This window comes from Gallus gallus, chromosome 2 (genome assembly GCF_016699485.2).
Source record: "Gallus gallus isolate bGalGal1 chromosome 2, bGalGal1.mat.broiler.GRCg7b, whole genome shotgun sequence".
NCBI lineage: Eukaryota > Metazoa > Chordata > Aves > Galliformes > Phasianidae > Gallus > Gallus gallus.
Genome location: NC_052533.1, coordinates 101,697,519 through 101,725,517, shown reverse-complemented (window position 1 = coordinate 101,725,517; position 27,999 = coordinate 101,697,519). Strand labels below are relative to the sequence as shown.

The 27,999-nt window shown below is 40.4% G+C and overlaps 1 protein-coding gene and 1 long non-coding RNA gene across 5 annotated transcripts in view; one reads left to right on the top strand and one right to left on the bottom strand.

Moving 5' to 3' along the window:
- Window positions 1-27,999, bottom strand: part of COLEC12 (collectin subfamily member 12) — a 93,766-nt gene that overhangs the window by 3,308 nt on the left and 62,459 nt on the right. Inside the window, exons 3-8 of the mRNA NM_001039599.2 lie at window positions 15,409-15,531; window positions 8,252-8,350; window positions 4,923-5,969; window positions 3,025-3,513; window positions 2,449-2,585; window positions 1,568-1,677 (exon numbers count right to left, since the gene is read on the bottom strand). Of these exons, the coding sequence (NP_001034688.2) occupies window positions 1,568-1,677; window positions 2,449-2,585; window positions 3,025-3,513; window positions 4,923-5,969; window positions 8,252-8,350; window positions 15,409-15,531 (2,005 nt within the window). The remainder of the gene's footprint in view (window positions 1-1,567; window positions 1,678-2,448; window positions 2,586-3,024; window positions 3,514-4,922; window positions 5,970-8,251; window positions 8,351-15,408; window positions 15,532-27,999) is intronic.
- LOC107051996 lies at window positions 242-17,552 on the top strand. 4 transcript variants are annotated; one of them, XR_006938623.1, is made up of 4 exons: window positions 242-359; window positions 11,965-12,150; window positions 14,040-14,185; window positions 14,436-17,552. It is a non-coding gene; the product is annotated as an uncharacterized LOC107051996 (long non-coding RNA). The 4 variants fall into 4 exon arrangements; XR_003073884.3 differs by having other exon boundaries at window positions 14,040-14,193; XR_005858062.2 differs by having other exon boundaries at window positions 13,994-14,185.

The window sequence follows — 27,999 nt, the reverse complement described above, 5'->3', positions numbered from 1 at the left end:
TTCTGAAAGGGAAATACAAGTTGAGACAAACAATACATGACTCTTGCTGAAAATGGAAAACAGATGTATAACAGAGAAGGGAATCTATTCGGCCTCAGGCTGCCAAGACTCAAAGACCTAAAATTAGACCAATGAACTTTAGTTTCTGAATGTACATGCACATACAGTGGGAGTGCTCCGTGTGCATCATTCTGAACCTGCACAGTGTGCACACTTCATTCCTGCCAGCAGATGGTACTGCGAGAAGCTGGCAGCCAACGATGGCAGTGTGGTGACTTGGCCAGTATCTGAACCGAGATGGACCTCCTGGGAGGCACAGCAAAGGCTGTCAAACTTACAGATCAGTGTTTCGATAGAAGGTGAGATTTTGGGCTTGCAGAGAATGTACAGAGTATGTATCTATGTATATTTTGAGATCATTAGTCTTTGTGGTGAAAGTTAACGCAGTATGTAAAGAGCTTGCAGCAAGTGCTTCCTCATCCTGTTTTTGTTTAACAAGTGAGAAACACTTCCAACCTTTGGACTTAAAAGCTCAATTTTCCTGAAGGAACAGGTTGTTGACCAGAGCTTGTGATTGCTGGCTGATACGGGCCACACTCAGATAGAAAATATGCCTGCCTGACACAGAGCATCTGAGCAGGCACCTGGGAGGACACGTGGCTTTCTGAGTAATGAAATACTTTGAAAATAAGAAACTGACAGCTCTGAGGTTATTAGAGGGCACCTAAACCCACGGTGTGCTGGAAATCTATTGAAAGCAGTGGCTGAAACAGGTCTCAGGCACAGTGCTGCCATAAAGGGGATGAAAAATGAAAACAGGGAAGGAGAAAAAGGGAAAAATATTATGGCTCATTTGAAATGCATCTGACTTTTTCCATGTTTCCCATCAAAATGAGCACCAATGAGATCACAGCTAATTATTTTGTAACAATTGACTGACTGAGCCTGTTTTTTTGGAGCACAGCATGCTCAGCTCTGTAAACTCTTCAGTATTAAAAATTTGGGTGGTTGAAATCTGTTCCATTTAGGACAAATTAGGTGTAACCCTAGGATTCCTGGAGAGCTGCCAATTCAGTTCTTGGCCGGCCAAAGCTTAGACACCCTCGTTTCAAGCATTTTCCTTATGTTTAATGCTTTCCACTTGGACTTGGGCTTTATCTAAAGGCTGGCATTTTTTTTTTTTTTTAATCAGAAAGAACCCTCTATTTATAGCCACTTGCAATGCAAATAAGGAAAATTCAAACCAAGACAGAAAAACTGTCTGTGTTTTCCATCTGAACTTTGTAACAAAAGTCAGGAGGAAATGTTTTGGCAAGGAATGCTTTGCTGTGTAGTTACGTGATTCTTTCATTCAATGTTCAGCTTTCCTTCTGGCAAGGAAATAAAGCTGTGTGCGTAGAGAAGGGAGAGAGAAAAAAAGTTAAACAGCACCCTCAGTAAAGAATTATTTCATTGGCACCTACAAACCTCTGGATCCATGGGGCAATCTCTAGATGCCATTTACGGAAGGGGTGGCAAGAATGGTAGAATCTGCAGAAAACAAACACTATTGTTTTTATTTACATACGTGTAAAGTGGTAAGGATCCATCCAGCCACCTCCATTCATTTTCCTTCTCTGAATCTGTAAGTCCAATCCAGAAGCTGCCTTTCCCTGAAATCTGCCTCTTTATCCATTGCTGTGGAAGAAAGATATTAGTCCATAACAAGCAAATACAGTTTTTGGAGATATTAAGCTACTGTCTTCAAGAGCATCTTTGCTATCAGAATAGGAATGCCTCGAGAAACTTTTTAAAGCTGAAATCAGGTTTCATGAGTTTGCTTTGCGACACCATATCCATCAGTACGATGTGCAGGTGAGGTACAGAGAGCTAGTCATCAAAGTAAGGTGGACATAAAGTCACAACTAACATCTTATAGACACAAATGGGGAAAAAAAAATACCAAACCAAAAAACCACCAACAGAGAGGTAGCACTTGTATCTTGGTGTTCCCAGTGCCACATAGCCACAGAGTAGTTACGTTGAACAGTTCTAAAAGTTCAGCTACATTTATAGTTACATTAAAAACATCTGTGGGTCACAGTAGTCAGGTTGCACATATTAACAAGAATTTTAAAATAAATTATTTTCAACACTGCAAAAAGGTCCACATTTTGGATTGTATGCAAAGCATACTGGACTGCGTCTTCAGAGGTTGGAAACTCCGCCAATTCTCACCATTCTTCCTGTGCTCTGTGACCAGCACCTTCAGGGTGAGGTGCTTCTCACAAGGAATAACTGCTGAGCAGAAGAAGGTGGACGAAATGCTAGCTGGAGCAAATCAACCACTGTGTGTACTTTTCACTATATGAATTCATGATGCTCGCAGCTTCCCGCTTACTTTGTGGCTTCCATGTGTTAAATAAGCACAGATTCCCTCCTTGGAAAATAGAAAGAAAAGCTAGTTACCTGTTCTTCTTTGTTGTTTATGATAACCAAGCGCGATGCCTTCTCTTCACAGAATAACTTTGCCTCTTCAAAAATTTCTCTTTCAATTGAGAAGTAGTAGCATTTTTCTGTGTAGTTCTTCCAATGAGGAGAACAACCTATGATGTGATTTTTTTGCATGAAACCAATTACTCATAAATCAATGAGCCAACAGTAACTTTCTGCATAGGGCCAATAATTAGGGGAGTATCCCACGCCCATCTACAGTGTGCTGCCATCTAACATATTTAGATACATATTTTGAGAATTTATTTACTAAAATCCTGACTGTGAAATCAAGGTTAAACTGTGAGGCCAAGGGGACCATTCATTCCACATACAACTTATGATTTTTCTGTAGCTGTAAACAATAAATTGAATCAGTTTCAGATCCTAAGTAGGAAGACCACGCTAATAGCTTCACTTGACAGGGGTCTTTATGATTAATCTCAGAGACTGAGATGTAGCAGAGGTTGTGTGAACCAGTAACTCTGGTGAACACCCTCCATTAGGTATATTTGTATAGCAGTAAAAGATGCTCATGTTCTGATAGCTTACCGTTAGCCTCAGGCACCGATGTAGGTTCGCTCTGTAGTGCCATTGGCATCCCTGGACCTGGTGGTCCTGGTGGGCCAGGTGGGCCCTTTGGACCAGGCAGCCCAGGGACTCCAGGTAGTCCAGGTAGTCCTCGAGGTCCTGGTACGCCTGGCTCTCCCACAGTTCCTTGCAGGCCTTGAAATCCTGGTGGGCCTTGTGGCCCCTGTGGACCATCTTTGCCTTGTGGCCCTGGTGGCCCTGGGTCTCCGCTTGGTCCAGGAAGACCCGTTTTGCCAGGAGAACCTCTTTGACCTTTGGAGCCTGGTGATCCTCTTGAGCCTTTCCCTCCTTTCTCTCCTGGTGGCCCAATTGGCCCAGGTGGGCCCTTTTCACCTGCAGGTCCTGGTGGTCCAGGCTCTCCTTTCTCTCCTTTTTGTCCTTTTAGGCCAGCAGGGCCAAGAGGACCTTGAGGGCCTCTGTCACCTTTAGGTCCCCTTGGACCAGGAGGGCCTGAAACAATGTAAGCATTCAAAGTGGGAATACAGACAGAAAACAAACAAAAAGCCCACATGGGGTCCTTATTTAATATATCTCAGACCAGTGATGCTGGATATGCAGCACTGTGAAAAACAGGCTAACAGCTACTTGCAGCTGTACTTGTAAAAGTAGGTCTGCTTCTCAGGCTCTACACACCATTTCTCTTTTCTGAGCTTCCGTGAAATATAAAATGTAGAAGAAAATCATCTGATGCATCTTGTCCTATGAACTCGACAGTCCTATGATGCCTCAGGTGACCAGTTGGGGCGCCCAACAAGACATGCTCTGTGCTTGGTATGCATGCAGTACTGCATGTTGACACTCCCATTCTCCTATTCTGCTATACTTCCTTTTCGTTCCAGCAACATCTCTCTGCTCTTAAGACTACTGGACTGCTTTTCCTGCAGTGCTGTTTCTTACTCTGTCAATAATGGGTTGTCAAAGAGACAAAAAAGGTGTACAATGTGCAATAGGCTAACAATGGGAAAGGTCAGTTATATTCACTAGCTGGTAGATTATAACAGGAAACAGAACAATACACATGATAGAAAATGGTAATGCTGTGGCAGTTTTCCATATATAAACAGCAAAATAATTTTGGATGTAAATTATTTGATCATGGGTGATCAAATATTTTGCCTACATATACTTTTTTCAACATCATTTAAGCTCCTTCAGACATAAATTACTCAGCTAGAGTAATTTAGGCCTGTGTGAAATGAAAAAGCTTAAGGTTACTGGCTTGTAATCTTGGCTGTAAATCAGACTTAGTCTATTTGGAACATTTAAATTTTACTTGTGATTAGAGTTTTAGGCCTGGCTGGTTCCCATCAGGTTGGCAATACGAGCGTTCTTTTCATTTGACTGGGAGAAACCTCCTAAACTTGATGCTATTTATTCCTGGAGAAAATAAAATATTCCAGGATTAAAAACTAAGCAAAGTAGGATGAATTCTGGCGGACTAACAACTGGCTTAAAGTAAAATAGTAACTTGTTTTTCAGTTAGGGTGGACCTTTCTGGGAACAGTCCAACATATATTTTTTAGCCATTTCCTCCTTAGCAGGGATTGGTTTCTTGAGGTTCCACACCTTCACTAACTTATTTTAGTAACTAAATCAAAAGCAGATCCAGTCAGTCACTCAGAATAAAATCTGCTAAGTCAGAACCTTCTTTTATAACATCCCCATTCTACGTATGCAACGAAGGCATAGGAAGATTAGTAAGGAAAATTCAAACTACATTTACATTTCCAAAGTTTAGGATTATATAATGGAAAACCCCAGAACTGTGTACCAACATGCATTAACTTACACAGAAATAAAGTACTGCAAATAGGAATTCATCACAAACCATTACGAGCTTCACTAGAGAACCTACATACCTTGTAGGATAGTGAAGTTCTTGATGAGCTGACCGTGTTTGGAATCTACCAGCTTCATTTCTTCCATGATTACTGACAAATTGGCAACTTCAACATCTAACCTTGACCTCATCAAATCCTGCTGCATCTTGAGTGATGCAGAGTCTAAACGAATATTGGCTAGTGTGCTGTTCATAAAAATCAGCTCATCTGAATGTTTACTTAAGGTGTCCGTACAAGTTGTCCTGACCTCATTGAGATTGCTAGTCAATGTCCGTAGATGATGAGCAGTGTAGCTGATGTTGCTAATTATATTGACTATATCAGTCTCAAAAACCTGGAACCTCTCTTCTAGTTGGTTGAATTTGGCAGAAGTTCTGTTTTCATATTCTTTATGCTGTTCCTGGAGATCCTTCAGATTTTGTTCGTTGGCTTGGGCAATTGTGCTGATATTCTCCATTTGCCCACTGAAGGAGCTGAGCTGATTGTTCATGTCTTCAAGTGTATCATTATTAGCTTTTGCTAATGCTGAGTTGTTGGCAGCCAAAGTCTGTAAATTCTGTACTTTTTCCTTAAGCCAGTCAGTGTCCTTCCGGGCTTGAAGAACAACCTGCTGCAGGTTTTGAAAATCATTCTTGATTCTTAGAATAGCCAAACTTTTATCTTCCATAGACTTCTGCAGGACACTGATAAGATTTCTTTGCTGTATTTGTGTCAAGTTTAAGTTGTTAAGGTTCATGATGACCACATTATGAGAATGCACTTGGTTTTGCAAATCTGATTGGATATTACTTGTGTCTTGTTGAAGATTGTTTATATAGCCAGTATATGCCTGAAGAGTCTTATTGACACTGATGATCATGAAAGAGTTACTATCTAAGGCGCTTCTCATTTGGCTCTGTCTGTCATCTAGTACATTTCCAGATTCTTGGAGCTTCTCCAGTGTATCTTTATTTCTGGTAGTTTTCTCTGCAATGTCATGAAGCTGCTGACGAAGAGCCAGAATGTCAGATCTGAAGCTAGACAGCTCAGTGTTAGTATTCAAGGCTTTCTGTCCAGCTTGGTCATCTGTTATATAGACAAAAAATATTAATGAAAGAGTTTAACATGAGGTTTTTTAAAACAAACTATAAAAAATTACAGTATATTTTAGGTACAGTATTGCTGTCAAAATGTTTTGTCAATAGGATTTCTTCAGTATCTTTTCCAGACAAGAGAAATTACTAAGCAAAATTTTGTCACTGGGCAGAGTAGAAATACAAAAGATGAAGACTTTATATCTTGTTGAGGAGAAAAAAATGGTGATTCTGTTGTCATATATAGGAAAATATGCCATTAGAAATTATGATGAATACACACTGTCAAGTAGTTCTTCTATTTTGAATGAAAACTGAATGGTAAAAAATATTCAAAATACTGAAGAGGTAACAGAAAATTTACGCTTTGAAGCTACAGCTGGCTTTTGCTGAAAACTCAGAAGTAGATTCTAGCAGCTCATATTTTCTTCCTCCTGTTTCTGGCAGGTAGAATATCTTCATTGTGATTTAGTACAAATAGTTCTGTATTTTTAAATCTTGGTTTTAGTTTTAAAATGGTTATAATACCAATTTGAAAACAATCTGGATAAAGACAAAAGCTTTGCCATCAGGCTATTGTAGACATGACAGGATACATTTCTTTTTTTTCTCTTGAACGTACCACTGTTGCTTCTAATGACATTCCTTTTGCTTTTATTGTTTCCTCATGTTCTGAGTTTCAGGAAAGCAAAACCATAACCATTAAGGAACATCTCAGCTTTTGCTTGCACTGCTCTATGCTCTCTATACTTCTGGGACCTTGTCTGAGTGTAATTAAGCTTTTGAGGCTGCACAGTTCATCATCCAGGACAAAGAAACTAAAGAAATAAGCAGTCCACACTCACTTTGTGGGAATATTCCCTTTCTTGATCTCAATCACTTCCCTCTGCTATATGCAGTCCATATATTTTTGCCCCACTGAAGTATAACTATGTTTGTGAATTACGCAGCCTGAAGTCTATCACTTCAGATGACTCCAAGAGGGGGCAGAATGGTTTTCATAAGCTACAGTGAATATGGCTCTGTAAGGAGCTTTCTTCTGATGTGTTTGAATGAGTCACGATGACGAACAGCAAGGGTGACTTGCAAAAGAAACTTCAGCCAGAAGTGTTTATGGAACATAAACACACACATTGCTCTGTAACTTTTTAATTTCCTCCATGGCAAGTCCACTTAAATGGAAACTGATGGTCTGAGCATCTCATTGGCCATCCATCCAGTAGTATGTAAACATTCGTGGGCATGAACCAAATCAAAGGTGCTCCAAGCTGTGATCAATTTAATCAGCAGAGTAACATGAAAGATTGCACGTGCTTTCAGGTGTAGCATTTATGCCTACATACGTATCAGCAGAAGTACATGCCACTGAATTATCCCACGTTGTTGAACTAAATGCAGTGTGCAAATACTTCAGAATACAGCTTGGTTTTTAGCGAAAAAAAGCTGTAAACATCAAGCTGCAAGCTAGTCACTTTCCCAAGGAATACAAATCTCAATATATTGTTTATGAAGTGAAACAACGTGTATTTCTAGAAGCACGTGCATGTATGCACATATTTATACTTAAATAAGAGGTATTTACATAAGCTATAAATCTGCGTATCTATAAGCTGATAATAAACAGCTTCACTGCCTTTCCAGACAAGGAAGAAAGGTAGAAATGTAAATAGAGTGAGTCAGGAATCCTTACCCATGATTTTTTTTCCATTTTCTTGATAATTGAGAACTGTGACAACACTTGGGAGACCTGAACTCATAATAACTTTATGTTTTGTATTCTCTGAGATGATTAAGACAGGTTTTATGGAAGTTATCAACTTGCCTCAGACATGAGAGTCCTGAACTGCTGATCATTTTTGCATCCCTCATAATGGCCATCAGTTTTGAACTTTAAGCACTACAACGGCATCAAGATGGTTAGGTGACAGATATTTACTTTACGTAGAATCTCTGGCTTTGTGGAAGAGCTTCTGCTATGTTTTACATCTCTAACTCAGAGAAAGACTCCCGAGGACAACTTTTAAGTGCTTATTTAAGTATAAATAAATTCAGAATGACTTCAGTAGGAACTGTAAATATTAAAGTACGCTTTAACTGCTGCCCCAGGTAGAGACAGCCTTAACAAGTGTTTTCCCAAGTACTTGAGAAATTGAAACAGAAGTGCTGTATCTTGTCATAGCCAGACACTTTACAGACAAATTTCTGGCCACTATCTTCCAGGAGAACACTGAAAAGCCATGATAAAAAAAGGAGCTTTGCTTTCATGTAGCTTACCTAATTTCTTCAGATCACTCTCCACCTCTGTGAGCTTTTCTGTATATCTTCTATGGGACGTTTCCAGGCCACCTGTCACATTGTCCATTTTTTCTACAACTAGGGAAAAGAAAACAGCATGTTATGGAAAGAAGAAAAAGTGATATTATGAAGTCTAGTAAACTGAAAAACAAACCAAACGAACACTACTAGCATCAACCTTGAAAAGAAGCATCAAAACTGCCATGCTTGCCACTACACTCAGCCGTTGTACTGTGAAACAACAGCAGGATGAACTCCCATCTGCTGGTGGTACCCAGCACGCTTCTAGTTCTTCACTCTGCCAACAGTTCCCACACATTTCTTTATTTAGAAGCAACCTCCCTTATGAATAGAGAAATCCCTCTTTGTGAGTTTTCCTCATGAACCAAGTCCTTGTCTTTTCTTAGTACTTCCATGCTACAAGTGCAGTGCTTTGTGGTAGGCTGGTTGCTATAAGCTCATACATGTGAGAGAAGACTTCCTTTTATTTCGCCATGATCCACTGAGCCATTACTCCTTGAAGAGACCTTTCTTTTTCTTTTCTTTCTTTCCCCTGAGCCTTTTAATCATTAAAAAAATGTCTCCTGGCTAGCAAGCTCTGGTCTGACAGAGCAGTTTGAAGATGCATTTATTAAACACTTCTGAAATCAACATTTTTGAAATCAACATTTAAATGTGCTAATAGTGGCACAGATCACTCAAAATGTTCTCAAAATTGTTCTGACTTGTTAAGATTGAAATGGTGGCCAGTCAGCAAGTGCAGCTTTATGGCTTCCTTTGATGTGTTTTTTATTTGGTAATGAGTCATTTTCTTGTCACTGAGACAATTTGATGGTTTGATTGAGTTGACATGGAAATGGAAAAAGAGCAACAAAATAAAGAGCCTGGAGTGGTTTCTAGTGACAGAAGCCTGTACTTGATGAAGCAACCAGGGAAATGTTTGCAAGGTGAGGAGCTGTCTTCAGCTTCCATGGCAAATCTACTTGAACGTGCTTGGCATTCAAACAGCAACCATGGGCAGAAATTTTATTCTCATCACCTGACTATTTGGCCCTTCAATTACACTGGGAGCAGAACAGATCTGCACAAACCCTTGGAGAGGCTGCGTGAGGCATTGTGCCAGTTCCCTCTTCAGACAGGAGAAACAACGTGTTTCCCATGCCTTTAGAAAGGAAACCCAACTCTCCAGGCCTGTGCTGGGTTGAAGATACCAACCAATTCTTTCTGTCTGTGAGATAATCTGCAGCCACAAAGTAGCCTCATAGAAGTCATTGCTATGTAAAGAATTGTTTTTCACTAGGAGTGGAAATTTAGGGGATATTTTGCTATTTTGAGCAGCCACAACTAGACCTTCGAAGTGCAGTCCACCAAGTGCTCCTTCTTCATTTTGCCCTTGTTTTTCTGTCTATGGGTACCACAAATACACAGAAGTTTCAATGCTTTCCAAAAAATCAACAAACAGTAGACCAAGATTGTCTGTGATGTAGCTACATTAAGGTGAGTGGAGTTGCAACAGAGGAAAAATCTCAAGATTTTCAAAATGACTGGACATTCCTTGATGAATAACCTTCCTACTCTCTTCTAACTGCTAACTGCAATAAAAAAGAGGCTCTACTGTGAGTGTAAAGGTAGAGTCAGAGTGCAGATTTCAGTATTTGGGATGATGGCAGCTGGCCTGCTAAAAGCCATGCTACAATAATGACCCTGGCTACAAAAATGGATTTGCTTTTTCAGGGGGACCATTACTCAATACTGCTTGCTTTAGAAAGGATTTTCTCCCCAAGTATAACACTAATATTTCACTTGTTCTTCTGCCTGTTAAAGGTACCTGTCAAAATGTTGTACACTATCTTTCCCAAATGAAGCCAAGCTGATCCTCTGTTAGTTCTCACTGTTTGTCTTCCAGGCTGGAGCTCAGACCAGCTCAGGTCCTTCTGTAACTTCTCATACTTCTCTGATGCATGTATACATCTATGCATCACACACAGTGAGCATGGGGACCCTACTTCGTATTTCTTTCTGGCCAGCACAAGGCAGCTCCTTGTTCATTCCAAGATGCTTTGTTTTCTTTATGGATAGTCACCATGAAGAACATGGCTCACTCCGGGTTCTTAGAAAGAACCTAGCAAAAGCATTTGGATTTAAAAAGCAGGCCACTCCAAGTGCTTTTGCTGAACCTTTGCCTAGCAATGTCACATCGTCTGTGTTAACTCAGATTCTGCATAATATTCACCTGCTTGCTCCAGTTATGCAGTACACTTGGAGATGGAAAATGAAAATTAACAATAATGAAAGGAAAATGTAGTTTATTCCTTTTGCAGTTCGAGTGATTGACAGTCTGTATTTCAGATCTGAAGTCTGTAAACCTCAGACTTTATGCTGCTCTGTAACAGCAAGAATGTTGACTGAATGAAATCTAATACTGGAAACCAATATTACAGTATTCCCCTGAAAAGTTTAAAGCAAATGAAAATAGTAGAGTACTATCAATATGTAGTAGCCTGTACTGGCAGCTGGTAAGATTGGATGGAATTGCAGATACAACAGCATATGGTATTTTCATTACCAAACTCAAAAAGAAAAGGGAAAAAAAAAAAAAGTCCATACTAGAAAGACTGAAGGTGGTCTGTAGCTATGAATATTCCCTGTGTAGAACACCCCAAACATTCATTGAAGCAGCAATTTAATGAGAGGTCTTACTGGTATTACTGACAACTGGCTACAGTATGTAGGGAAGACCATGCCTACTCTGTGTCTGAAGGATGGCAAATCACAGAATCACAGAATCGGAGGGGTTGGAAGGGGCCTCTGGAGATCATCCAGTCCAGCTCCCAGCTAAAACAGGTTCCCTGCAGTGGGTTGCACAGGAAAGCATCCAAGTGAGGTTTGAATATCTCGAGATGGAGGCTCCACAGCCTCTCTGGGCAGCCTGTTCCAGTGCTCTGTCACCCAGAAGGTAAATGTTCAGATGGAATTTCCTGTGTTCCAGATCATTCCCACTGTCTCTTGTGCTGTTGCTGGGCACCACTGAAAAGAGCCTAGCCCCATCTCTGTGACTCCCACCCATTAGATATTTATAAGCAGTGATCCTCCCTCAGTCTTCTTTTCCCCAGGCTGAACAGCCCCCGGTCTCTCAGTCTTTCCTTATACGGGAGATGCTCCAGGACCCTCATCATCTTTGGAGCCCTCTGCTGGACTCCCTACAGTAGCTCCAAGTGTACTGATGCATACAGTTATTCCTCCCCAGGTGTAGGACTCTGCACTTGCCCCTGATGAACCTAATCAGGTTCTTCTCCGCCCAGCTCTCTAGTCTCTCCAGGTCTTGCAGAATGGCAGCACAGCCTTCTGGTGTGGCAACCACCCTTCCCAGCTTCGTATCATCACCAAACTTGCTGAGTGTGCTCACTCCTAAGAAGTCTTCCAGTCCCCAGCAGCTTGTCTGTTACAGAAAGTAGCAGCATTTAGTTCTGTGGTGTAGCCCTGGAACAGGAGGGGCTGATGTGATACTTAGCAAGAAGATGCTGGTATAGGGAGAATGGAAAAAGAATGCTGCTTTCAAATATACAAGGTACTGGTTTTGTCTATATGATACTAAACTGTTGATGACTTACTCAGATTAACCGATGTCAAGTGCAGAATTAGTTTTATCAGGCATACCATTTCCTTGATTTTTGTTCTGTTTCCCCTCACAGGGTGTCAGCACAGCAGTGTGAAGTGTGGATGTAGGCAGAAAAGCCAAGGCTAAAAAGGCAGACTGACCCTGAAGTTCCTTACGAAGGTCATTTTGCTGCTTCCAGCAGTCTGCTGCTCTCATAAAATGCAAAGTGTGTCTGTGCCTTGAGCTTCCTTTTGGACAAGTTCATCTTAACTCCAGCTTGGTGAGATATACTGTGATCTTAAATTTCTGACAATGTCACTGTGAAAAATTTAGGAAAGGTCCTTCAAAAGAAGTCAAACGTTCAAGAAGTTGTTGACCAGAACAGTGAAGAGTGTCTGTACCTGACCTGCTCTCTGTTTCAGCCTCAGTCAAGAAGCAGGGAGAAAATGAAGACCAGGGTGTGCTGGTCTTGGGTAACCGCAGTGAAAAGCTGAGAGACAGGAAAAACAAGCAGGTGAAAGTCGTGGTGGTCATTAGTCAAGAATATATACAACAAGGACTGATAAGCAACTGAGAACTATCAGAAGTTCAAACTGAGAGCATGAGTTTCCCTTAATGCAGAGAGTTGCAGAACAATTGTTCACCTTATACAGGCTAATGTAGCACTGTCCAGGGCCAGAAATTCTATAGCTTTGTATTTTTGAATTTATTTAAGAAAGCATGCTTTAAAATCACAGCTTGCTTTATTGATGTTTTCAAACAACTATTTTGTATTTCTTCCAAAAGCAAACTAGTAGTAAACTCAGCTTGTTATTCCTCCACGACCTCAGTATTTAATTCATGTTTTGGTTTCAGGTTTCTCCAACCTACTTTGTAATTTTTACCACCAATTTAGAGGTTTGTTCTGTGTTGACTTTGCCTCCCATTGAGTTGTTTTTTTGCCTGCCATATTTAATTCACTGATTAGTAGTTTTAATGTTTGAAATCACAAAGGATATCTAAATACTATGTAGGAAATGAAAGTTTTAAAAGTAGTTTTGGGCTTTATAAACATAAGCGTGGGAGGCAAATATAATGGAAACTTAGCTGAGAGACTGAAAGAATCCCTGATGCCAACAGAATTCCTTCTTTCAGTGTAATACTGCAATAAAAAAGACAAGCCAAACTCTAATGCAGAGGGGAGAGTTCAAGAGCTTTATAAAATTTTATTTTAAATTCTGTTTTTCCTTTAAGGCCTAATTCCTTCCCCACTAAGCAAAAATATTGCAGTAATTCCTTTGAATATGTACCATCAGCTGGGGTTTTGTTCAATTGCAAATTTTCCCTGCAAGTTAGCTCTTTAGGCACTGTGGAGACAAAGCTCTTAAACTGCAGGGTACAAAGGGTGAAATTAATACTTGACATATGGCTACTTACTGCTTGGAGTTACTGAGAAGAAACCTTGGACCAAAAAGTACTTTTCTCCAAAGTCTCTCTCTTTCTCTTGGAATTCAGGTGGAGCCGTCACCAAAATGTCCTAAAGTCAGTGAAGATGTGCATTTTTTCCCCATTTCTGTGGGCAAGGAAATTCTTTTGTCCTTACCCTGGGTAAATATGGATGTGACAGAAAGGCTAGTTCCAGCTCACGCAGCAGTGACTGGTCAGTGCAAGAAGCAGGTTTAGAACTGAGTATAGTGAAGAAGGGGCCTCAAGATAGGAGTGAAGCTTGGGGAAGAGACTGTGCTGGAGGCCCGTAGAGAATGAAGCTGGAAAACTGTGGATTGAAATAAGGAAGAGAAACTCCCCAAAAGATATTTTGGACAGTTTCCTTATTGCTATTGCTTCCTGCACATGTACAAGCAAATGTTTGCCAAAGCAAGATACAGAGCAGTGGTCCCTCCAACTTGACATGCTCGTTCGGAGGCCAAGTGAGGTCTGACTCTCCTGGTAAGCCCCAGAACTGACAACCATGTAATAAAAAGCTCTTGAGGAAAATTCTACTAAATCCCAGGCGTTTAGTGTCTGAGTTATAGACCGGAAAGATCACATCCTTACTTGCTATAAGCAGACATCTGCAGATTTATACCTGCAAAAGGCCCAAGTTCGTCCTCCCCTAATCAGTATAAACAATCTTTTCTTAACAGATCAAGAATCCTGCAAAGTCTTTTTTACTCAGTATCTTACTTTCAGAAACCACTTATACATTCTTCAGGAGAACATCTGAGTGAGTATGAATCATAGAATGGCCTGGGTTGAAAAGGACCACAATGATCATCGAGTTTGAACCCCCCTGCTATGTGCAGGGCCGCCAACCACCAGACCAGGCTGCTCAGAATGTATGTATGTATGTACTGCCTTTCTTTTTTTCCCCACATTTGCTTTTAATTTACCATATTCTGCCTGCTTTATAGTGAAAAAAGAATATCTCTATTCTGATAGAATACCCTTCCCATTCTCTCTTCCCCCTTGTTAAATTTTCCATCTAAAGCAAGCAGTTTTAATTTTCTTCCAACTTAAAATTCCAGCGAATCCTCTCAAGTAAGTATTTATCCCTTTCTCTTTCTACAATTTCTTTTTTTTTTTCAGTGGCAAAGGACCAGAGGTGATGTCAGTTCTGCTACTAGCGCAGCTGTTGGTGGCACAGGATGCAATGAATGTGAATTGCGTGAAGATTCACTCAGCTTCTTGGAGGGTTTATGAAGCTACAACTGAAAGCTGTGCTCAAATATTGTTTGAACCTCGCTTTTTTCTCCACAAGATGCTGCAGTATTCTACTACAATGCTCAGAATAATGTTATTCATTTTCATTATCTTACTAGAACCTCGCATTCCACTTATTTCATACATGATAGCTGTGACTGCACAAGAAGACATTCACATTGACTCATTCATAACAATATCTAAAGGGCTACACTTAATTAGTATCCATTAGGTAAGGGAATTTTAAGCTGTGCTTTCTAATATACCCTCCTGTGGATTTGCAGAAATGAAATTTCCTACATTACTGGGTTGCCCAACTGCCGGAATCTTTGAAAGCTTCTAAGCATCTTCGTTCATCAAAATGATTGTAGATAACTCAATAAACTGGCACCTCCTAATTCAATAGTTCTTCCACATATTTCAGAGTAATTCTGATTCCACACTTTTTTTTCCTGTGATAAATATTACAATTATCTTAGTAAGACTATTCCTGTCTCTCCCATCAAGAAAGGCATTTATTTTGGAAGGGTGCTGATATACAAAAGGGGTCAATGAAATCAAGGCTTAACATACTGCAGAGCTTTGAGTCTTCCAGTTAGTACCCTTTCATAGCGGAAGAAAAATCAGTTTGTTTTAACTTTTTTCCTCTTTTAAAATTTCTAATCTAATTTCAAAACTTCATAATTGCTTGAAAGTGAAACCCTAGGGCTGAGGTTCTGTTGCTATATCTGTACCACAAACAGCACTGACAAAAGTATTAATAGTCAAGATGAAAACATGATAAACTGCCTATGTAATACACAGAAACCTCCTTGGATGCTTGACTGAAAAAGAAATGTTGCACTTGATGCACACATACCTTTGTATCCCAGAATGGCTATGGTAATTGTTAACAGGACACACAGAATGTATAGTAAGATGATAGAAAACTTCAGTGCCCAGTTATTTTTACACTTGGTACATTGAGTCCCCTCCTGAATACCTGCAAAAGAAAAGATGAAGAATTTTAAAACAAGAGCAAAAGACAGATTGCTGGTTTCATCTCCATATTTTCTTTCCTTCACGTTCTAACAAACAAAATATTTATGTAATCAGATGAGGAATGGGCGCCTCTCTGCCTATTCTGCCAGGATAGCCTCTATTGTGGAGGTTCCATTGTGGAGGTTCCATTGTGGTTAAAGCATCAGCTTATTGATACAGTCACTTTGGGGTTTTAGGCTGTGGAAGAGAAGAAGGTTCTGCTTCTCTCCTCTTTTTTTGTGTGCTCCTCAGGAACAGCTTGAAGGTGCTGCAAGCGTTGACTAAGATACAAAGAAATTCAGGAGAAATGTGATCATGTAAAAATATGCAAACTGGGCCACTGCACTGAACTGAACGGGCTGGATTTATCCCTCCTTCCGATGTGCATTTGTAGGTCAGGATAAATGCAACTTTCAGTGTCTGACAAAATATGCATTTCTTTGATATTTTACTGTATTTGTGTACTATTAGGGGAGTCCCACAGGAAAGCTTTAAGCTCTAATAAATTCAATGTACCAGATTACTTAACTAATCAAGAGTTGTTCTGTAGCTTTTTATGAGCAACTTATATTTCCCCCGAGGCCTAGCCCACAGCTGATTTTACTTTTCCCAGCTTATGACCTTCTGTAGAGTCGTTTTTCGCTTTTATTTTATAAGAGAAAAACACAGGCCTCTTCCCCTGGGGTCACCAAGGCCTGGTGACCGATGCAGAATGTTAAGTCAACTGTATTTCTCTCTCCAAGAACTGCAGTCTAGTGACTTCCTCAGGCCCACTGTATGAGAAGGAGGGATTACCAAACTGGAGCAACTCAGGAAGAGGATTTATACAGAGTTTATGGCTAGCACATATACTAGCCATGCACAAGACAGAAATGTGTATCTCATAGGTCAACAGGTCAACCTTCTTTCCACATTATCTCATGTTTCGCAGACTTTTCCGCTGAGATGCCACATTCTATTGCTACATGATGCATATGATGCCATAGATTTGGGATACTTTATGTTTAGGCATGAGGTCAGTTGGGAACAACCAGTTCTTTTTCTCAGGAACAGCAGGGGAAAACAAAGATTTGCAAGTGTAAGCCCCAGAAGTGAAAGGAAAGGAGTTGGTACAGAGCTGGGCACCTGAAGAGCCCATTTATTGGTGCCTGGACTTGGCAGACTGGTAACACCTGCACCACAGAAGAAAAGGTGAAGAGTCCATAATCTGATAGCCAAGTTTGCTTATGGACCCTGGTGTGAGGGTTGGTTTTTTTCTTCTGGTTGATAGCTGCGAGGGATTTACAAGTGGGGGAGTCCCGCTTGCTTAAAAAGGTGAAGGAAGAAAGAGCAATTTTCTAAAGTTTTGCAGTATTTATTTGGAGACTTAAGTTATTTCACAGTGGAAGCTCATGGTGTCTGGAGCACCATTTTGCTGCTGTCAGCTAGTATTAATAGACTCACTGAGGGCTCTGTACTGTGTGTTTAACATAAGGTTCCTCCTCAGAAGCGTTTAAAACTTAGATTCTAGAACTCTAAGACCCTGAACATCTCACATGTCAAAAAAACACTGAAAGTATGGGGCACAAAGCACATCACATTCACCTTCTACACTTCACAAACAGAAAGCTTGCTCCCCACTATTTTAATGTTAATGGAAGCAGGATCAAATCCGTAACTGAGAAGACTGACAGACTGCAGAGGTACAAAGCCTAGAGAAAGGCGAGAAGTATAAAGAAAACATTTGACAGCGACTGCACATAGGAAAGTATCACTTGATTGCAGTCTCATATTAAGATTACTCATTTTATGACATGAACTGTTTTCTGTCACTGCATTCTAACTTCCTGGGTAGTGTAATGAGCTGAAATGCTGCTGATGTCATTGGATGTACTGCAGTCCAGCATCATGTATCATGTATGCTCCAGTACATCACAAAGATCTTGTTTCATTTGTCTCAGCCCTCTCTATCGCTGGTTCAATAAAACAGCACTTTGGCTTTAAGAACTTTTACTTTCAGCATATTTCAAACAGACATCAGAACACCCGAACAAAAGCCAGATCTTTCCATCCCTCAACAATCCAGCACTGCTGGTATCAATAACATAAACACAGAGTACTAACATGATCACACAGATCAGAGCGAGTCCATTAACTAATCTGGGCTGGAGCTGTGCATAGCATTGCCTGCCAGTGATTCTTGTCTGTCAGCTTAAACCACTATTTGACTGTCGGTGAACCCCCAGCACCCTCATCGGGTTTGCCCCAGGTCCAATGCAGTGAAACACCAGGGAGATCTAACAGACTCTGCTGTTCTTTCACTAGAGATGGGCACAGTAAAGTCTTTCAGAATCATTAAATGTGCTCTTTATTGCAAATACATAGCCCTTAACTCTGCTAGTACCAGCTGGATTCCCAGCTTACTAAGCATATAAAAATTATTCAAGATAGAGGTACTTTGAAGGAAAGGTGGAAGAGCATTTTGATGTCTTTTTGTGCAGTTCTATAATAGTGGCTATGACCAAAGGTAAAAGCCAGGAATACAGCCCTCTCTGTATAGTGATGAATTATAGTGCGGTCAGGGCTGCATAACCTCTCCAAGCAAAGAATCTGGCTTCAACTTTCCCTGTTGTTCTTCCCTGCTCCCTGTTTCAGGACCAGTCCCAAAGACTGTTTTGATAGAGGAGAAACATTTAGTCTGTGCTCTAAGGACACTCCTTTTTATTGAAGGGTTGGTCTGAAAAACGTGATAGCCAAAGTGGTAGACAAGAAAAGATGGGAGACGAGTTCAAATGCTCATTGTGATTACACAAAGCCCATCAGGTTGGCACAGAAGTATACAAGCTTATCACAAAAGCTCAGAGTCAAGTCTTGAAGGAATCCATGCCTGGCCTTTACTTCAACAAAACTTCTACTTCCAAGAATTGATCACACTTTTACTCACAAGATTGCTTGCTTTCATGGCTCACACATAGTATTGTTCTCTTCCAGTTTACATCTCATCCAGACAGCCATATAGTAAAATGCACAGAGAAAGACCCTACATGCCCATTCCATTGCTAGAACGTATGTAAAACCTGCACAGCTGGGCTCTCGGCTCCAGTCTGCTCTCGGCTTGTTGTAGTTGCTCCTAGTGTAGCATACTCCTCTCTGTGTCTTGTACACATGGTTTTAATGCTGGTCTGCTCTCAGACATTTGTCACTAACTTCAAAAAACAGGGAGCCAAGGTCACTTCCGCATGATGTGCATTTCTCACTGTGGATTTGATCAACGTTTAATAAATATCAGATGGGACATGATGTGCCTCGTTTTGCTGGACACATGCTTTTTTCCATTCCCTTTCCCAACTTATTTTAATAAGAGCTCTGGTTTTTCTATCTCACTGTTGGGAAGACATCTGGCCAAACAGACAGCGACCCAGTACAAAGAGATCCTGCTGGCTTACTTGCTTTGGGGACTCCCTTCTCTGCAAACCAAGATGGTCACAAAAAAATATGCAAGTGAGACATCCCCCTGTTACCAGGCTTTGTAGTATTTGTTTTTACAGCATCGCATTCCAGCGGCTGAAGACTTTGTTCTCATGCGGGGGGCAGACATCTGCAGATGCCTTTTGTGCTCCAGATAAGCAGAGGTTTTGCTGGGGGAGGGGTTGCTTTTTTTTTCCCTTTATTTTTTTTCCTTTATTTTTTTTTTTTTTTTTGTTCTGTGCTTTTTAATTGGAGACTAAATATCTTTGCTCTTTGATGCAGAGCAGCTACCTTACAAAATGCCTAACTTCTGAACTATATTGCGTGCCAGGAGCATGTCTTTTAACACTTGAGGATGATATGCACACATATTTTCTTGCTGAATAATTCTTTTAGAAGTATTTTCCTCTGTGTCCTTTTCCTGGCTCTCAATGCAGGATCTTAGGTGGCCCCACCATATTTCTTCTAGCACATCAATTTTGACAAAGATGCAAGATTCCCTTTGTAACCCCGATAAAAACTGTGCTGATAAGATGACTGAAGAAATGGAGTGCGGGAAACAAAAATACGTACATTAGTTAGGAGGGGATCTCCCCAGTGTGATTCATTGTGAAGAGATAACATTCCGTTCAGTTAGGAAGGAAGACAACAAGTCTGCTTTGCATCCTTCAAACGATAAGTTTTTCCAGGATAATGTTTTTGAAACTGATGAGTAGTAGATCTAATAGCTATATTTAAGGGGCCTGAATAAACTACTGAGATAATACAACGCGTAGGTAGGAATCAAATCCTGAGAGGTATTTAACCACACAACAGCCTCCCAGTGAGTGCCACGATCACCAGCAAAAGGAGGCAGACCCATGAGGAACCTATATCTGGATAGAGCCCATAAAAAAAAAAACATCTGTAAGCACTGAAATGTATACATTCAAGTGCAAAATGTATGTATGCATAGGTATGCGTGTATATGTATATATAAAATTAGCATTATTAGGCATTAGGAAAGTAAACCTATCTTACAGGACCATGAAGATTTTCAAATTCTGGCATATATGAGTGAACACATACACATACATATATACACATGTTCATGTAAAAACATATACATGTGTATATGTTTTTTAGAAAGAAGCACTTGTACCAACACAACGATCAGAATGCTGTATTAGCACACTCAAATCAAAACAGATACATCATTGCCAAAAATACACCTCATACAGCTCTGAGACTACTGGATCCAGCCAGCCACAAAACTCAGACTCAAGTTTTTCTATTTTTTTCTATGTGGTTTTGCAGGTTATTAACCTACCCCTCACGGAAACAATTCTTGTGATCCTCCATGAATGCTTTAGCTGCAGTCAGCAAAACTGATGACTTGTTGGCTCCGCATGACCTCAGAAAGCAATCATTCTTTATAATGGTTATAAATGGCAAAAACTCGGAGTGGTTCATGCTCAGCCCTGGCTGGAGCCGTGGGTACCAGCCTTTCTTCTGCATCTACAGACTTGGTGATGGCAATGGTCCCGCTAGGTCAGGGGATGTGATGCTGGCTTTTGGGTGGGTAGGTGGGAGCAGCCTGCTTAACTCCACGCTCAGATTTTTATTGTGCCGTTGGTAAGAATACTCAACACAAACACGCTGTCATTTGTTCTGGAGTTCAGTAGTTTTGCTCCCGTTCTTTTTTGTTGTTGTTGTTTTAAATGCAAGCTTTGTTTATTTTGGAAAGGTCTCTGGTTATTTACAAGGAAGCAATCAAAGCAGCTAAACCCAAAATCTAAGCGGTGGTTATGTACACACCTTGCTTGTGCCAGCTTTCCTGCACCAGGTGGAAAATCATGAAACATGGCAGCAAGGCACTCAATATTTCATGTAAACACTGCAAGACACAGCGCCTCTTTCTTCATAAATGAATAAATAAACAGACCAACCCCAAACCACTCCGTCCTCACAGGTTTCTGCAGGGTCCTGCACAACCTGATCGCCCCGTCACACAGCTGACAGCTTGTCTGAATGACCTCTGGAGAGGAAAAAAGCACAGCCCAAAGCCTGCTCTGTGTATGGAACTTATGCCTCGAAAGAGCTGCACGCTGGGGGATTTTCTTTTTCACATGGATGCTCCGTTCTTGCAGCTATATAGTGATGAGTGACTTTCAGCTTGCATTTTAGGAGAACAGCATAATCTTAGGCTCTTAAAAAAAAAAAAAAAAAGTCATTCTCTAAGGCTGAAGTCAGAATACAATAGAAGAATCCATCATTGACAGGGTTTTCATAATCCTGCCCCTTAAAAGCCATCGTCACTTTTCGGAGGGTGCTGCTTGGGCTGGGGCCAGCATGGCCCGCCATGTCCCTTATCCTCTGAAGCTGGAAGCAGACACGAGGAGGCATTCTGTCCAAAATACCCAGCGTATTTCACTGGAAGTGGGGGGATTTCTTCTCTTGGGCACCTTGGAAAACCCTCACCAGTGATAATACGCAGATTGCAGCCTGGAGTTCTTCAGGGAGGAGAGGAAAAGTTTCCTCTATGAGACAATCTTTTAGAGGCAGCGTCCGCTTCCCGTAAATCCATAATTCCACATCTGACATAATGAAGAGTCTCAGAGGGCCAACGCTATTATCTCTGGAAAGCTTTCAGCCTAAGAAATACTATATTCGACGTAATGTACACAAAGCCTTTCATTACAGGAGGGAAGAACCCTCATTTTCAGCCCGACCATCATCTCTCACTTATTTATATAACCCAGCCAGCATTTTCTCTCTGGCTTTGTTCTTCTTCACAGCAGACCAGAGATTCACAATGAATTGTCAAAACTCCTAATTATACACTTCAACAACCATCATCATTTAATTACATACTATTATCGAACAATGTCCTACTGTGATCAAACATCAAATATCTTAATTGAAAGGATACAAAAAGCCCAGCCACAACACAGGATGAGCAAAGACTGCTGAGTATCTGAACGGTATGTTACAAATACTGTGAGCAGAACTGAACAACTAGCATGGTTGCTAGTTTAACAAAAAATCACAGATATGCAGTAGCTTAAGGTCATATCCAGCCATAATAACGTGGTATAAGGATATCACACTACCAGAGGGTCCAACAGCCCACAGGTTATCAGATTTAAAGACATGTCTAGAGCCTAACTCAAACCAGAACAAAAAAACAGTAAGTGCTGCTGCTTTCAAACTACCGTCTGGAAGTAGAGAGATGCGTCTGCCCTCAGTTAATGAAACTCTAGAAGGGGATCGCTCAGTGCATGTCTCTGGAACTAAACCCAAAAATCCAATTAAGCAGTTCAGAGGACGACAGAAAAACCAGACCAGTTAAAAGAAGATAAAAATCATGTATGAAATAAAGACCTCTTCATTGACAGGCAAAACAGTCACAGTACATCACAGAAAAAAGCCTTTCTCCAATCATAGCCCGAGCAGGACAAATTTTAGATTAACTTGCAAGGAGATGTACAGCCAGATCTATAGGGAGATCAAAGCCAGATCCTTGGTTTGTGCATCAGGGTCCTAAGAAAATCTGAGGATATTTCATGCAATGAGTTAATTAAAACTAGACTGAACAAAGCCATAGCAAAGTCACAGAGGGGATCTGTCCTTGAGACCTCAGGCATTTAGCCAGATGATAAAGTAACGCCACTTCTGCCTACGTCTGGTCCCTCTGTTCTTAAGTAAGCAAGCTGCTTTGTGAAAATGTAGCTCCTAATTAAGGTGGTATAATTTGATGATAAATGCACAGGTTCAGCTTAATTCAAATTACATTAGGCTGGAAGGAGGAAAAAGGCAACAGACTAAGTATATATTTTCCCTAATATTCTCTATTTTTATAATGCAGTATTTAGGCGTTAGTGACCGTGGTGATGATGTTACAATAATTGGTAGGTAGAAAAAATAGCAACTCTGTGATTTGAGGCTGTTAAGATGCAGTTCTTTAAGATGGCAACACGGTCTCAGTTGAGGCTGCAAATGTGGTTTGTCCTGATGCTGCCAGCCCTGACACCTGTACTGCAGAAGGACTCGATGGGGAAATGGTGAGGTCAGCCAGGGCACAGGTGTGAAACCCATTCTCTTTGCAGGGAGCTTCCACCACTGGTTTTATTAACTTCTTCTGCAACTTTTAACATCATTTTGAGGACAATGCTAAAATGTGATGGGTTAGATCACTTTTTTACAGACCAAAGAAGAGCTTCGCTGATGCTGCCACATATTCTGTTCCAGCTATCTGCAAAAGTTAAGTTTGTTATGTGCTGGCACAAGTCAAATGGGAATACACATCTATTCCGTGGAAGTGCCTGAGTGTGCACACTTGCACGTGTGCATTCCTGATGTTGTTGTAGCAGGTTGTTCATTGAAGTGCATTATAAAATTCCACGTCTCCATAAAGTGTGCTTTCAAATTCTTGCAACAACTACGAATCTAAAGCAACTTTCACTGGGTTGAAGGAAACCCAGTGGATGTCCTTCTCATTCATCATGTTTTGTTTTTTTTTCCTCATCTCCACTACCTAGTGGGGCAGAACAAAATAAAGTTTCAATTGTATTTGATGTCAAAAAAGTATTTCTCTTTTTCCATTATGGAAAAATACAGAGCGCTACTTTCAATGAGGTTTTCGGGATGGAAAAATAATTACCTGTGCGCTATGAAGAAGTATTTCCAACTTAATGCAGGGAAGCAAAAGTTTGAGAAAGTTATAAAGACTGTGATTAGTTATCATTAAAATTCAGAAACATTCTGTATCTACGGGCCTGTTACACATGCCAGCTAGAATGCTGTGACGAACTGCTGACATTAAGACAGTTGAAGAAAGTTAAGAAAGATTTGATGCCTCAAGTTGAGATGCAGACCTTGATTCACCCTTTGCCGGGCCTAGCAGTAGGCTTCTTTTGCTTTCATTAGTAAGTATCCTTTAATACAAGAACTGCCTCTTTCCAGCTGTGAAGTCTGTCTGAGGAAATTTAGAAGACTTATTTTCAGATGAAAAAAGGAGCTGAAGGTGTTTCTATCACTGCTGGATTTCCCTCTCTGGAATTTGATCAAGTGATTGGACTGGGCCCTAAAAACAGAGGCCATGATGAAGAGCACTCATGGAGGAAAGTGGGTGCAAAAGACACAGCACATCTAGAGAGGCATAGACATATGGAGGCATGCTCCTCTTGTTTATTTAATTACAGCAGTGAATGTAAATTGCCATTTGTGACTGACCTGTTCCACAGTAACACCAAGTCTGCCTGGCTGAGGTACTATTGCTGAATGAAGAAGAAAGGATGCTTGCAGGCACTGCACCGAACACAGTTTGCAGACACAACTCCACTGACTGTAAATTCACTCTTCATCTCTTGAGGCTACATGTTCAACTACAGGAGAGAAATTATGTCTAGGTACAAACAGTGCTCCTCTGGAATGGTGCCATATGGAGAATCAAGAACACCACATTAAATCACCTCCAAAGGCAAGGGGCTGACAGGGGTAGGATTTATTTTTCACCTCACTGCTCTTATAAAGCCACTATAGGTATAGCTTTTTCTTCAGAAATATTGCAGGCCTGACAGCAGAGACAATAAATCCTGTTTCCATTTCTAACCTAATCAACCTCCTGCAAACAACCTTGGTCTCCACTTCCTTTTCCTGAATGTTATCTTTTCGAGAGAGGTTTCCTCCTCTGTTAAGCTAGATTTCTGGGCTAAAGTGAAGGACCGTGACCCACTGCAGTTACCACCTTTCAGTGTTGTCCTTCTGTTCTCCTTTTCTCCCCTTCTCCTGTCTTCTCCATGTCCTGCAGTTTCTCTAGCTCCTAAGTTCTCCTCCTGTCCTGACTCAGACACATCTCATCAGCATCCAATTTCCTGGATAAAAAGCAGACTAAGAGTGAATACCTCAAGCAATCAGAACATTTTCATATAGTTGTGCCAATGTGCTGTGCAATGTAAGGAGCAACAGCCCTGATAAATGGAGTATTTCCACCTAATACCATGACAGTTGCCATGACTTTTCCCTGCTTAACACTGAGCTGTATCTAGAAAGAAAATGTATTCCATGAATTACTACAACTTTCTGCACAAAGATAGAATTGTGACCAATAAATGCAATTCCTGTTTTCCCTCCTAATAAATCATCATCATCATCATCAATATACTGTCTTGACAATCATTGGAAACAGATGAATTAAATCCGCTCATGGCAAGTGAGGAAAAGCTATGCTGAATGGCATCCAGAGCACTATAGTCACAGATAAGATAAGCAGCTGGCCAGGAGGACAAGTAACCCACTACCTACTTGTGCAATACCTATCTACTGCCTTCCTACTGTCAGTGAAATCGTCACATTAAATAGATGGGAATTACTGAAAATACAGAAATAGGAAAGTTGACAAATCCATTAAAAGCTTTATAACAACGTGCCTTGTAACAACAACCCAATTTCTTAGACAGCCCCTAACAAACCGCTAGTTGTGTTGCTACAGTAACAATAATAATAGCAATAATAATACAATAATCTTCCTGAAACATATACCCCTTGCTGAACTTGCACAGAAAGAAATCTACAATCCTTTGATGAGTACCTTATGAAATCACAGAAAACCAAGTATTTACACACTGTTTTTAATGGAGCCAGGGAATCTAAGGGTCTCTGGGTCCAGAAAAGCACACAGGGGAGGGTTCTGCTTTGAGGTCATGGACCCTGTGATTCCCACATCTGCAGATGAAGTTCTCAAGTATTAACTGGGTGTTTCAGGCTCATTGCTGAGTCTTAAATTGAACCGAACAGTTTTCTTATTCCAAAGAACATAGAAAGAAAGTAGCTTTTGCTACAAACTTTATGTGCTTTAATGGCATTTCAATTAAAAGACAAAAGGCGTAACACAAATCTACAGCTACATGTGGGAATTTGGAAGAAAATATTTTAGACCAGAAATTGCGAGAGAGACTTTTTTTTTCCTCAGTAGATTTGCAAATATGTTATTAGAAGTTCTTAAGAAAGGTGCAGTTCTATAAGTTAAAGGAAAAAAAAAAGCAACGAGAACCCTAAATCTTAACATGGTTTTCAATGAAAGCAATCTTAATAGAAAATAATGCTTCCTTGGGAGGGAAACAGTTCAGGTAAGAAGAAAAAAAGGTCCTGAGTGAACTTTGATGCTATATGCATATATTTTTTTATTTTGAAAAGTTATTCTTCCTGAAGCTAGTGCCAAAGTCTTCCAGACTGCAAACCTAAATATCTACCTTACAACTAACTTACTGGTTTCCAGTGTTTTTTCCATCATAATTCCATCATATGTTGAACCTGTTAAAGAACGTTGAAGTTCTCAAATAATTGCGATAATAATCAAGTTTCCTTATTTTGATATAACGCTTGAAAACACGAGGAAAACGGTCCCTTTTGATACTTATTGTAAAAGGTGACAGAAAAAGGTGACTCAGAATGTTAACAGAACTGCACACAGCTACGTCAAGCCTGAATTTGTTCTTCAACTCTTATTTTTTGCCCAACTCCAAGATTTATGTTGCTTCAAGCAAAAAATGACTGAAGCAAATTTGGGGTCAATATTTAACTTCAGGGTCAATACGTCCTGCTTTTTCTCTCCAAAACAAGTCAATATCTGCTGTTATTTATGCCACACTCTGCAGCTGCTCTTTGGAACTCCAACAGAGAAATACATTGCACCCTTGACCCATAGCCTTTCAACCTAGTAGTGGAGACACTACAATTTATTTGCCCAATGCAAGTGTCAAATGTTTTCAGTAGATCACTGCACTAAACATTCATATTCCTTCTCAGTTTCAGCTGCACAAGTGTAACCTCTCTGGCTTCCACAGAGTTGCACACAATTGCAGGTGCATCACTCAAACCAAGGAGCTGGAAAATGGCTTTTCTTCCATGCCAAACTGAAAGCATAGAACAAGAAAAGCAGGAAAGTGGCCAAACTGGCAGTTCAGTGGAAAATCTGGATTAAAAAAATAACACACAGCACTATAACTTATTTAAAGAAAGCGTAGTGAGTTGCAAAATAACTCTCCCTTCTGTCTTCAGAGTCCACAGACACTAAGTTCCTGTACTGCTCTATGTCTTCTAAGTAATAGGCTGAAAAATAATTTTCACACTTTAAAAGCATTTTCTAAAAATATCTATTTCTCAGCAGATTTTTTTTTTTTTTTTTTTTTTTTTTACTTTGAACACTTATTTTTTTGTCCGGTTCCTCATATGCCAAGTTTCAACCCAGTGTGATTTTTTCCATGGCTTAACTACATACTCCTAAAAAGCAGAGCGGGAAATGTTGAAAGCCACGAACTATAGCTAAAGACTCACATCAGAAACACGACCATGAAAAGCAGAGCTTTCAGCATGATCAGAAACATTAGGATGAATGTGATGAAAGATATATTTTGTTTGTTATGCACCCACCACCTCTCTGGGCAACATGTTCTAGTCCCTCACCACCATTATTGTAAAGAACTTCTTCCCTGCATTCAGTCTAAATCTCCCCTCTTTTAGCTTGAAACCATTTCCACTTGTTCTATCACAGCAGACCCCGCTAAAGGGTCTGTCCTCTTCCTTCTTATAGCTCCCCTTTAGACACTGAAAGGCTGCTATCAGGTATCCTGGGAGCCTTCTCTTCTCCAGGCTGATTTGTTATGCAGGTTCTTCACTCTTCCACTCCTTCTTCTGTTGAGAGCTCTATTAAGCAAAAGTTAAAGGCACTTATGGAAATTTCCTCTAGGTCTTTTGCCAAGGTGCATGAGCAAATTCAGGTCAAAATTTTGCTGTACATGGAAAGAAGCCAGAGGACAAAAGAGTACTTTATTTTTAATCATTAATTCATTAGTTACTAAACTGCTTAGCTGCTCTATAATATTTTGTGCTGTCTGAAAATGGCATCCAGCTTTGTGGGAGATCCTTATTCTTCTTGGGCCTCTTTCAGCTGTGCACACAATCTTTGTAAGGTTTCCAAAGGACCACAAAACTTAACGCTTAA